This window comes from Cotesia typhae, unplaced genomic scaffold, assembly GCF_013202065.1.
Source record: "Cotesia typhae breed Kobodo isofemale line unplaced genomic scaffold, CoteBio_Ctyphae scaffold_152, whole genome shotgun sequence".
NCBI classification, from domain to species: domain Eukaryota; kingdom Metazoa; phylum Arthropoda; class Insecta; order Hymenoptera; family Braconidae; genus Cotesia; species Cotesia typhae.
The window spans coordinates 1002828-1016228 of NW_027423776.1; the positions used below are offsets into that span (position 1 = coordinate 1002828).

At 30.6% G+C, this 13401-nt stretch overlaps 1 protein-coding gene across 1 annotated transcript; it reads right to left on the reverse strand.

The window, feature by feature from the left end:
* Positions 1-12025: 12025 nt before the first annotated feature.
* LOC141535974 (uncharacterized) lies at positions 12026-13197 on the reverse strand. The gene is made up of 2 exons (XM_074256166.1): positions 13138-13197; positions 12026-12872 (listed from the first exon to the last, which is right to left on the reverse strand). Exons 1-2 carry the CDS (start codon positions 13168-13170, stop codon positions 12480-12482), a joined length of 426 nt encoding a protein of 141 aa, XP_074112267.1. The 5' UTR covers positions 13171-13197; the 3' UTR covers positions 12026-12479.
* Positions 13198-13401: the final 204 nt, after the last annotated feature.

Consider the following 13401-nt stretch of genomic DNA (forward strand, 5'->3'; position numbering starts at 1 on the left):
GGAAATAAAAATTTTTATTTTTTAAATACTTGTGTTAGAAGTAATTCAGATTGTTCGAGAGGGATGCCAAATTTTTTTTGGTTTCGTTGGATGGAAATAAAAGGTTTCTTAAGAAATCAATTTAATAACCCGATTTACGCCTGATATACAAATTTTAATTTTTTACGGAGTGGTTTAAGAAGTGATTTTAGAGGTTACTTGAACGCTTTCGTTTACTCCAGATAAATTCTGAAGTATCTAATACACTTGTACGAGCTCAGAAAAAAATCACGGTCATCCTCCGTATTCTGGAACCTTTTTAATCCACCCTCGCATATCACTAGTAAAATTTAGAAATTAAGAAAAATGTTCATCCGTGGCATGCGAGGATAAATTAAAAGGTTCTGGAGTACGGAGAGTCACCGTTATTTTTTCTTTTAAGCTTGTACAAGTGTATTAAATACTTCAGAATTTTTTAAGAGCAAACAAAGGCGTTCAAGTAATTTTTTCGAATTTTTTTAATTCCAGCTTTGATTTGTGAGGGTGGGACTTGACATCCGGTACCCAGAGGAAGTTTTTTATTTAATTTTCTATACATTCGGCCCTCTATTTTGCTATCAGCAATATTTTTTCTGTTTTCTAGGAAATTGAAAATTCGTTTGCACCCAACGTCCGGAACTTCAGATTCATGCTTTCAACGATTTTATTGATAATTTTTATCCACACTTAGTTGATTTTCAGTCTTTTCGGTGGCTGCTGGGCCGATTTCGGAGTAGCTAGGAGATTGATAATTTTTAATAGGTTGTAGGTATGTTGTCTGCGTGTTCTAAAAAAACGGAAATGTCAAATAAGACTTTTAACAATTTTTTGTCATTTTTAAGTTACAGAGTTGATTTTAGGCGTAAGCCCGGTGGTCGAGGAGCTGTTTTTTTATAACGTTAAGGGGAACACCACTGTGACGGTCGAAAAAAAAAAGTGATTTTCGGAATTTTTTGACAGGGAAAATAAAGGAATTTGGGGATTGGGTCTTTTTATTTGATTAGAGATACATTATATAAAGATTATTATCTTAAATTTTTATTAGAAAATATTTAAATATTTAAAAAGTTTTCAACAATCTCGTAGAGCACTGGAGAAAATTTCCTCCCTCCATGGTCGGATCGATAACTCAAAAATGGAATATCTGAAAATAAAAACCAAAATTGCTTTTTAATCAGTAAGGATGTAGTTATCGTTGCACGAACGGAATTTTGAAAATTTTGATTTTAAAGATTTTTTTAGCTAGATTAAAACAAGAAAAACTGTAGAAATGATGAGAAAATTTTTAATCAGTCGTCATTTCTTTGAAAATTAAAATTTTCAAAATTCCATATATTCGACGATAACTACATCCTTATTGATTAAAAAACAATTTGGGTTTTTATATTCAGGTGATCCGTTTTTGAGTTATCAATCCGGCCATGGAGGGGAAAATTTTCTATAGTGCTCTACAAAATTGTTAATAAATTTGTAATAATTAAATATTTTTTAATAAAAATTTAGGATAATAATTTTTAATGTACCCTTAATAAAATAAAAAAAAACCCGATCCCCAAATTCCTTTATTTTCCTATTAAAAAATTCCTAAAAATCACCTTTTTTTCGACCGTCGCAGTGGTGTTCCCACTGAATTCATGCTTTTAAAGCTGAAAATTTGTTCTCTGGATTTTGAATGCAATAAAAGATAAGTAACAATAAATATTCAGGTTGTTTAAGATCAGCGATTTATTTGATGTCTAAAATTATATCGAAATCTAAAACGTTTTGTTAACAATCTCAAATTCATCAGACGTCTTTGAATGAATTTATTTAAATATCAATTCAAAGATGCCTGATGAAGTTGAGATTGTCAACGAAACGTTGCGGGTTTTGATATAATTTAGACATCATATAAATCACTGATCTTAAACATGCTGAACATATTATGTTATCTATTTGCTGAGATCTGAATATTACCATGATAAAAGATAAGATTTAATATCTTTGAATCTTTGAAATCTATTTAATCTATTTAAGTACTTTTGTTTTCTCCCTCTCGGTCTTGAGATGCATGATTATTTTTAAAATTCCAGATGATCTTCATGAAAGTACTAGTCCAAAAAATTCTGAATACGAATCTTCTGATGACCCTGAAAGGGACAGCCCCGATGGATCTGAAATCCAACATTTATATGAGTCTGAAAATGAATTCTCTGATGATTCTGATGTTGGATACTTTGGCGATACGGAAGAAAATCAAAATAATGTTGATAATTATGAGCATGACTTCGGTAACGTTGGTGATGATCCTATTTTTTACCGGAATATCGATCCTTTTACTATTGGTAATGATTTTGATTCTTCAAGCAACAGTAGTGATGATGAATGTGAATCTACTTATAGTAGTTCATTTAACAGTGATGTAAGCGAGTGGGATAACAACAGTCAGTGATCTGAAAGTGAAATTGACGACAGTTCATCTGATGACAGTGAGACAGGACCTACTTTTGATACTGATCATTTGAATGATCCGATTTACGAGAATGCTCCTTTGACTTTAGACGAAAGTTTACTTTGCATTTTAACCTTTATGATTCGGCATAAAGTAACGAAAGTTCTGTTAGCAGACTTATTATCTCTTATTAACATACATTGTATAAAACTAAATTATTGTCTTAAAACTCTGTACTTCTTTAAGAAATTTTTTAAAAATGTTCAAAACCCACTTAAACGACATTTTTTTTGTTCAGTTTGTTTTTCGAAGTTAAACAATGAAAAAACTTCTTGTCCCCAATGTAAGAAGAAAACTGACGTTAGTTATTTTATTCAAGTTCCCTTAATACCACAATTATTTAACTTTTTCCGGCGTCCTAATTTTTACAACTTGTTGCAAAGCCGATTTAATAGACAAAAAATTTCACAAAACAATTTAGAAGACATTTGGGATGGGGAAGTTTATCGATCATTCTTCTCAAATAACGGATTTTTATCTAATCCTTCAAACATTTCATTCACTTGGAACACCGATGGCATAGCACTTTTCAAGTCTTCTAAATTTAGTCTGTGGCCATTTTATCTGACAATAAATGAACTTCCTTTCAATCAACGGACAAAAAAAGAAAATTTATTATTAGCTGGTCTTTGGTTTGGAGCGAAATCTCAACCAAATTTATTTTTAGATAGTTTTCGAGCTGATCTTCAAAGAATTTTCAGCGGTATCTGGTGCAAAGTTGTAGATCTAAATTCTAGAGTAAAGGTGAGAGGGATCATTATTTGTGGCACGTGTGATCTCCCAGCTAAAGCTGCATTCCTCAATATGAAGGGACATAGAGGAATATTTGGATGTTGCCATTGTAAAATTGAGACTCAACACTTAAATAAAAGTCGTGTTTACCCTTTTCAACACAGAATGAAGTTAAGAACTACTACAGAATCGATACGCGATGGCAAAAAAGCTTTTAACACTGGGAACGATGTTAATGGTGTTAAAGGTCCGACAGTTCTTTCTCAGTTAGTTCATGATGTTTTTAATACTACTGTCGTAGATTCTATGCACTGTGTATATTTAGGAGTTGCAAGAAAATTATTCAGTCTATGGTTTGATCCACAGTATAAAAATAAAAATGTTTCCCTTTATCAGCATCGAGAGTGGGTAAATGAAAAACTTCAGTCCGTTTCTCCGCCAGCGTTCGTTTCAAGATTGACTAGATCTATCTTTGATTATAAATATTGGAAAGCGTCTGAGTGGAAACAATGGTTATTGTACTATTCAACCCCTCTTTTGCATTCAATTATGGGCGAAGAATATTTTTATCACCATAAACTGTTAGTCCTTGCAATCAGTTATTTAAATTATGATTCTATCAGCAAGAAAATGGTTTCAATCGCGTCAACGTGCTTGAAGATATATGTTTCACAATTTGAAAAACTTTACGGTTTAAAACATATGACTTGCAACTTATATTGTTTAGTCCATCTTCCCGATGATGTCCGTAAATTTGGTCCATTACCCTATACTTCTTGTTTCGCATACGAAGACCTTAACGGATCTTTAAGGCGTTTAATTCAAGGAACCCGATACACTCAATTGCAAGTTTGTTCTGCCTTATCAATTTTCAATAATGTAGTTCAATTAAAATCCGAAGCACAACAAGAAAGTTGTGAAGTTGCTGATTTTTGCCAGAGACTGGAATTAACTAATTTGAGGAGACGCAAGCTCACACAAATTCTTGATAAATATTTTATTATTGGAAAATTGAACAAAACTGATGAGTTCATTGGTTTAATGGAATTCTTAATGAGAAAAGCCAATATACCTTATCAGAATCCTGTTAATGTGCATACATTTTCGCGTTTATTTAAAAACAATATTCTATATGATTCTGAACTTTATGAGCGTACGAAAAAAACTAATTCATCAGTAGTAATTTATCGTGAAAATGAAAATAATTGTATCGGTATACTAACAAAATTTGTGAAAATTTGTTTCTGTGATGGGATCAATAATTGTAATGTGAATTGTGAAAGTAGTCATTTCTATGCGATAATAAGAAAGTGTCTGCCGATTGAAAATGTTTTTCAAGATTCTGAAATCGATAACATGTTAAACCTTTGCATTGACTCTGGTGACAATTTAAGAATAATTGACATTAAAGGAATAATTACTGTATGTTTTGCTATGTTGACCGACAAGATGAATGATTTAGATACGTTCTTTGTTATAAAACCTATTAATATGTGTGAAATTGATTAAATTGTGTGAAATTAAGCATAAACTAAATTTAAGAAAATCCAAAAGTTCAAACTTTATAACGTTCATTCGTTTTTTGGAAAAAAAAAAAAATAAATAAATTGTGTGATTAATTAGAAAAAAACAATAATAATAATAATTATTAAATTATTTCTTATAGAGTGATTTTTATTTTAATATCGGTGCCTGTTTTTCTTGTCATATGCGCACGCAGTCTAATAAAATCTAGCTTGATTATGTGGCGCCATAGTTTTCCAGTGAGAGATATAAACCTTTTACAAAAATGAAGGGAGTAAGAGAAAAATCCAAATTTTTTGGGGTTTTTGAACAGACTGTAACTTGAACAAAAATGGTCATGCAGCAAATAAAAAAGAAGCAAGTAGCTTCAAGTGCCTACTTTTTAGATCTAAGTTCCAAATTTTTTTTTGTCGGTAGTTTTCTTGAGATAACATAAAATACCCTTTCGTGCATTGATTATTACGATATTCGATGGTTTATACTATAATTAAATAGATCACACTGAAAATTTTAATGAAAATTGAAATAAAATACCGTTTTTTTTTTCGAGTATTACCAAGAAAACCACAGAGAAGAAAATTGAAACTCAGATCTGAAAACTAGACACTTGGAGCTACAATTTGTTTTTTTTTTTTTATTTGCTGAACGACTATTTTTCTTCAAGTTACAGACTGTTGAAAAAACCCCAAAAAATTTGTTCTTTTTCTTACACATCTATGAATCCTAGTACTAAATACATCAAAGTGTAGATCTTGTAAAATTCATACTATATTCAATTAAAAAAATTACTGTCGTTGAGAGGAAGCGATAGAATATTTATTTCAATTTTCAACAAAAATTTTATCAGAATTTTCATAGTTCTCAATATGAATTAGTGAATTTGTTACCTTGAACTTGTGAGCCAATATATTTAAAGATTTTCAAAGACAACAGATAAATACTACAGGAAATCGTATAGAGTTCCGGGTTAATTTATTCTGGCATTTGGCGGAATTAATTCATCTAGAATTTTCTCGCAATAAGTAGAATTTCTAGACACAGAGATCTGGCAATTCAATGAAATAATCTAGAAAATTAATCTTGATAGCTATAGAAGTTACGATAAAATTTTAGCATAATTTTTATTGTTCGATGAAATTTGATAAAATATTATGCGATAAAATATTAGCATGAAATTCGTTATGCTATTTTCTACCAAAATAAAAACATTTATCTGAGGAAAATTTTAGGACATCCGCATGAACTCTTAACAGTCCACACAGGGTAAATTGATGTGTAAGTCCGTATGAATATTAAGTTAAATCTTTTAGCAAACTCGAGAAAAATTTTCCTATTGTTGTATTTCGCGAATAATTCTTTGAATTTTTATGCTGATGTCCATCAAAATTCCGCTGGAATTAATCCATTTATCTGGGGAAAATCTAAGGACATCTGGATGAATTAACAGTCCACACAGGGTGAATTCATGTGGAAGACCGTATGAATTTTAAGTTAAATCTTTTAGCAAACTCAAAAAAAATTTCCCTATTGTCGTATTTTACGAATAATTAATTGAATTTTTACGCTGATATCCGCTAAAATTCCTCTGGAATTAATCCATTTATCTGGGGAAAATTTAAGGACATCCGCATGAACTCTTAACAGTCAACACAGGATAAATTCATGTGAAAGTCCGTATAAATTTTAAGTGAAATCTTTCAGCAAACTTAAGAAAAATTTTCCTACGGTCGTATTTTACGAATAATTTTTAAAATTTCATGCTGATTTCCGCCGAATTAGTCCTTCGGAATTAGTCCATTCATCTGGGGAAAATCTAAGGACATCTGCATGAACTCTTAACAGTCAACACAGAGTAAATTCATGTGGAAGACCGTATGAATTTTAAGTGAAATCTTTTAGCAAACTCAAGAAAAATTTTTCTACCGTTTAATTCCTTAAATGTTTCTGTGAATTTTCACAAGATATCAGCAGGAAATCCACTCGAATAATTTAGAAATTCCTTCGGAAAATATTTAGTTTCAGAGAAAATCTCCGGGCATTAGTGTAATCTCATCAGAATAAAAATCTAATTAAATTATAGCAAAGACTACATGAATTCTGACGAAACAGTATGCTGGAAACCAAATGGAAATTATACACTTTCCATTTTGAAGTATAATTTCGTGGAAACATTAATTTCCGCCAAATGTCAGCTGGAAGTCTACCAAAACTTTCAGAATTTTCTTTAGAATTCTTTTTAGTGTCCCCGAGAAATTTTAAGGCCCTGTGTACACAGAAAAAAAAATTAACTTAAATCAAGAGAAAAATTCTTGAACCAAGAAAATAATTTTGAAGAAATTAATTGTCTTGAATCAAGACAAAAAATTCTTGAATCAAGTAAAATTTACTTAAACCAAGAAAAATTTCTTAGTTTAAGAATTTTTCAACTCAAACCAAGACGATGAAATTCTTCAAAATTATTTACTTGATTCAAGTAAATTTTTTTTTCTGTGTACAAATTAATCAACATCAAAATCGAGTAAAATTATTATTAAAAGGCCGTATCAGTTCCGTAAGAATATTAGCTGAAGACGCTTCATTTTTTTTTTTTAGTGTTTAATTTTAAGAATAATTTTTCCCGTATTCCTATCAATTTTTGCTGGACATCAGCTGGAATTTTGCCCGATGTCTATGAAAATTCCCCTAGAATTTATAGATGCATTAATTATTCCGCTATTAATACAATTTTTGCAAGATATTGGTAAGACCTCCAAGAATTCAATACGTGATGAACCATTTAAGTTTGTATCTATTCTTGTATTATTACATTTGCACTGAAATTTCTAATACCTATAATGATGAAATCATCTCTAATTTTTTCATCAAGAATTCATCTGGAATTCCTATTTTGCAACAACTATGAATCCTTAAAGAATTCCGCAGACTTTCCGCCAGAATTTCTGATTTTTTTTACACGGGCAGCCTGGATGAAAATGCTGTTGACAAATATTACAAATGACAGGTGTTTTGACAGATCTCTTGCATTTAGCACATGTATCAGGCACCAATGGCATAGCAACAACACCTTAAGTGTAAGGTAAATTACTGGATGTATAAGCAAGATAAAAAACCAATCGAAATAATGTCAATTTTATATAAAGAAAAGTATAAGGTAAATAACCAGTTCTTCTTAATTGTGTCACTTATAATTTCCCAATAAACACACTGTTGGTCTTTTGTAAGTTCTCACACAGCAACAATTTGATACTGAGATACAATTGATAAACTTGAGAAACAATTAATAACACTTTGCCAATAGATAGTCACTGATACAAGGTAAAGTATATGGTGAATAACCAGGTAATTAACCAGTCAGAATTTTTTCAAATTTTTTTGTCTAACCCAAAGAAAATTATGAATTTTTCAAAAAAATGGCTTTTTTATTTTCAAATAGCCATAATTTTTTTAGAAATTGACTTTGAGGTACCTTTTTTTGTTAAATTTTTGTTTTTGAATGAACTTTTCGAAAAAATACACGAAAAAAATTTAACATGATCAATTACTTAAAATAATCGGTTTTTTTGAGTAAAATCGTCATTTTTTCGTTTTCGTTTCCCGTTTTTAAACTATAGCTCCTATAAATTCCAAATTTGGTAGGAATCTTCTGTAAGAGATGTAAAAATAGTCTAATTCGATCTCCTGATTCTCAAAACATGTTAGTAGAATGTTACTGAACTCATCTACCCCTGGACAGTTGTTACATCCACCCAAATAACATCCCGGGAAAAAATGATCAGACCTGACCAAGCCTGTTCATGTATGATCAGGCCTGAAATTAGACCTGATCATGCCTGTTCATGTATGACCAGGCCTGATCAGTTCTGTTCATGCCTGCTCATATCTGGAGTACTAAATACGCTCAGGCCTGATCAGGCCTGTCCATGCCTGACCAGACCTATCCATGCCTGCTCATGTCTGTTCATGTCTAAAGTGTTAAATACGTTCAGGCCTGTCCATGCCTGATCAGACCTCTCCATGCCTGATCAGACCTGTCCATGCCTGTTCATGTCTGAAGTGTTAAATACGCTCAGGCCTGTTCATACCTGTTCATGTCTATTCATGTCTGACTATGCCTGTTTATGACTGTTCCTCTTTGACTATAGTCAGAGATATGATAAAAATTTTTTCTTTGACGAAAAAAAATTTTTGGTCATCACAAAAATTGCAAAATTATTTTTAACATTACGTTTATTTAAATAATTTTGAAATAAAAAATTTATTACATTTTCTATGGGATGTTATGGTCTGCTCTGCTCCTGCCTAATATGAAAATCATTACTTATTATATTATTTAAATAAATGTGATATTATAATGAGATTCGGTTACATAAATAAATTAGGACTATCAAAATATATTATAAAACCAATTTTAACATTATATTTATCATAAACTTATTCGATACTCTATGTACTTCATAGAATTGTTACATCTAATATAGCAGCACAGCAGGCGGGAAATTCAAGGCAAACGGATAACACCAGAGTTAAACAGCATTGAGCATGGTTGGTAGTTGGATGGTTGACCGCTGGTGTTACATCCTTACAATAATATGTAATTATTTTTTTTTTTTTTTAATTTTATTTTATTATAGAGAATTGCGTACGACTCTATCAAGTACTACAACCATAAAATTAAGCAAAATAATTAATTAAAAATAGTAATGGGTTTTCAGACCTGACCATGTCTGATCAGGCCTGATCAGGTCAATTCATGCCTGATCAGACATGGTCATTTTTCATGTCTGATCAGGGCTGAAGACTCATGCCTGTTCATGTCTGATCAGGTCTGATCATTTTTTCCCGGGATTGCACCGATGGAGTCTCACAAATTATCATGTCCAAACAATCACTATAGTGTTTCATGGGCTCTTCTGTATTTATTAGTAAAGAATGAAGATTTGCACCTAAAAGAAAAGTTATTAAATAAACAGAAAATTCACACACTTATAATTATTAATTAATTTGATAATTACCAAGCATCTGTTACGTCCCAGTTACCTCACGGGTTTGTGAGTAACCAGTAAAACAACTAGAGCTGGAGATAAAGATGGTACGACCTCCAGAGTCGTAAGTACCCTCGCAACCTTTGATTCATTCTGGAAACACTTATGGAATCGCTTTGAAAACATTCTGTAATTAGACTGATTCCAGCATGTTTCCAGAGTGTGTTTGTTACATTTGTCCATTATGTTTCCAGAGTAAAACCATAGTGAATACATATCGAAACCATAATGAATCCATTTTGAATTCAGAATGTAACTTGATCGAATACATATTGAATTCAGAAAGAACACATATTAAAACCAGAATGTAACCAGAGTGGATACATACTATTTTCAGAATAAATTCTTACAAATTCCATAATGTATTCTGAGTGAAAATATTCCATTCTCAAAATAATTCCATACCCGGGTAAAAAAAGTTATATATAATTAGACATAATTATATATAATACCATATATAACTATATATGAAAAATGACCCTATATAATTATATATAACTATATATAATTATATAGAATTATTTCCATAGAAAAAAAAACCGTCACGCGCGGGATCCGAACCTGGGACCTTGAGAGACTATGACTTTACCCGTTTACCTATGAGACTTACTTGGATAACAGAGTTTTTAACAACTACAAGTAATACAAATCGTATGCATGATCGATGCGTAATAAACAAAATTTTTCATTTTGTTTTTAAATTATTAATTATCAGTATACACTGATAGAAAGATTCATTGACTATTAATAAATTAATTTATTCGAAGACAATTATTTAATTGGTCAAATTTTTATAAATCCTCTAAATTAATATACATGAAAGTCTTGAAGTTAATAACTTAAAAATTCTTCAAGGTGTACCAATGCTTAAATGTAAAATAGGACAAACTAATCAAAATGAACAAGCTCGAGAGTTCGAAATCTATTTGTGGTTGGGAAATCCAATTAATTATAAAGCCCACGAAAATGATCGCTTTTTGATTATAACCGAAGATTTTCTTGATGAGAACTTGAATATTTATGCTCGAGCAAATATTAAAAACGAACACATGTAATGACATATAGTTATATATGAATTATAAGTAATTATATATAGTTATATATAAATTATATATAATCTTAAAAACGAACGTATGTAATGACGTATAGTTATATAAAAATTATATGCAATTATATATAACCTTAAAAACAAACATATCCCTCGCAACCTTACAGCCATTCTGGAAACACTCTGGAAACAGAGTGGAAATAGCTTCATTCCGTTTCCAGAGTGTTTCCAGAGAGTTTTCAGAGTGTGTTTGTTACATTTGTCCATCGTGTTTCCAGACTGAAACCAGAGTGGGCTCAGTCGGTAACCAAAATGGATATGTAGTGAAACCATAATGAATACATTTTGAAAACAGAGTGTTTCCAGCACGGAGCTTAGATAGAAGGAGCTCGAACGTATAGTATCAGAAGTGTCCACGAAAAGTAGAGAAAATAAAGTTTCATTACAGAGTGCGCTGCTACTGCTGCAATCCAGTTTTTGAATTTAGCGGTTAAGAGTATAAGTATAACGAGGAGTAAGCTATACTTAATCTACAACTCCAATGTTTACAGATTTTCCAATAAATAATTAAGAATTCGAAAATAATATTGAAATAACAAGTTAACGGCACATTTAATTTTTTAACTAAATTGTTACTTTTATAATGACTTAATTATTTTAAAATTTTTGAGTAAATAATAAATTATTTCATATAAAAAACTGAACATATTAAGAGAAGGACCTGTTGAATAGATTTAAAATTATTAAATTTATTTTCTAAAAGAAGCCTTATAATTATAAAATACCAAAAATAGTATTAACGATGAATTCCTTGGTCTGTTTATAATTAGCAGGCATAGAAGTGAAGTATGAAAAAATAATTTCTATAAAGATAAAAAATCAAATAATAAACGTAAACATCTATTAAAAATATATATTGTTACTTAAATGTTTTTTTTTTTTTACATAAAAACTCTGCATAAAAATAATTAATAACTATAAAAGTTATCATTATAAAATTGTTAAGTTTGACGAACATTTGTAAAAATCTTTTAAAACTCCGATAAGCACAACTTATACTAATTTTGAAATTTTACGTAATTTTTATTTTTAATACTTTTTGCTTATAATTCTTATTAATATGATTAGCTAAGAAATGACCTCTAATAGTTATAAAGTAATTTAATATTTTTTCATCAACGTGAATTGATGTTCTTGGCAACCAACGAAAGGTAGTGATTTTTCTTCTGCGACTTTATCTAAAATACAATTCATCGTATCAAACCTAACTGTCTTTGTCCCAACAACAGTCAATACAATATTTTCCAATTGCTGGATCAAAGAATATAGATTATTACTTGGACGTATACATTGTTCACTCATTAGATCAATGACTCGATCTCTATGAGAAGATTTATCAGACTCTAGACTCGCCAAGCAAAGATGACACCGAGAAAATCGCTGCATTTTTCTGGCAACGTAACCAGCAATATACGACACAACAAACTCGCTTGTACTAACAACATCGTAGTCATGATGTTCATGAGGATCATTAGCCTGTAATCCATCAGCAATAGCAGAATCCAAATTAACATTATTGTTTTCATCTTCACTAGAGTCAACTAAACTCTCAAAAGGTTTTTAGCTACACTCCTTTTTCAAGAAAATTCATAGTCCTTGACTTTGATGAATCATTGGTGGCAGACGTGACGTCAGTGTCATCTTCACTCGTATCAACTAAATTCTCAAAATGACTCACTGCGACGCTTTTTCTTCGGTAAATATCGTCTTCTTCAATAAATCCATTGTCAATTATAGAATCTAATTTCTGTAGCCACTTTGATTTTTTATCTTGAATTAGCATCAGTGATTCTTTTGTCTCCATCAATGATTGCAAAAGTTCAACGGCAGTTACATTTGATCCTTTTGGTGGCGTAACTAAAGAATAGGAGCAGAGTAATCTGAATACTTGTCCAAATATGATAGGATCTGGATGTTCATTACACCCACAAGCACTCCTTACGATCCCAAAAAATTGCTATAAAGTATGAACAAATGAGAAATTTAAAAAATTTATGAAAGCTATAGAGCCGTTTAAAAATATTGATTGAAAAGAATTAAAAATGATGAAATTCAAATTTTTTCAATAATTTTAATTCTTTTGATTGTATATATAGATATACAGTTTGCATGGAGTGATCACTTTTCAATTCTTTTCAATCAGTTTTTAAACCAGGGAGACTCTATGAGAGTATGATATTTCGAGAAGTGACTGTATACAATTAAATCTTCATTGTACTTACTTCTAACTTGTCTTGATTAAGACGGGCAGTCATTAAATAGTCAAAATTACATTTTTCAGTCAAAAATCCAATAGTTCAAGTGTCCCTCCTAAAGTAATCTTCAATCCTGTTAGCGTGCTTTTGGTAATAGCGAGAAAAAATGTTTTTCAATACTGTCATCACTTTCTACATTTTGATTTTTCTTCTTGCGACATTTGTTTTTGTTATCAACAGCTTCAGCTTCCCATTCTCTCAAATATTTGTCAAATTCTTTGATAATCTACA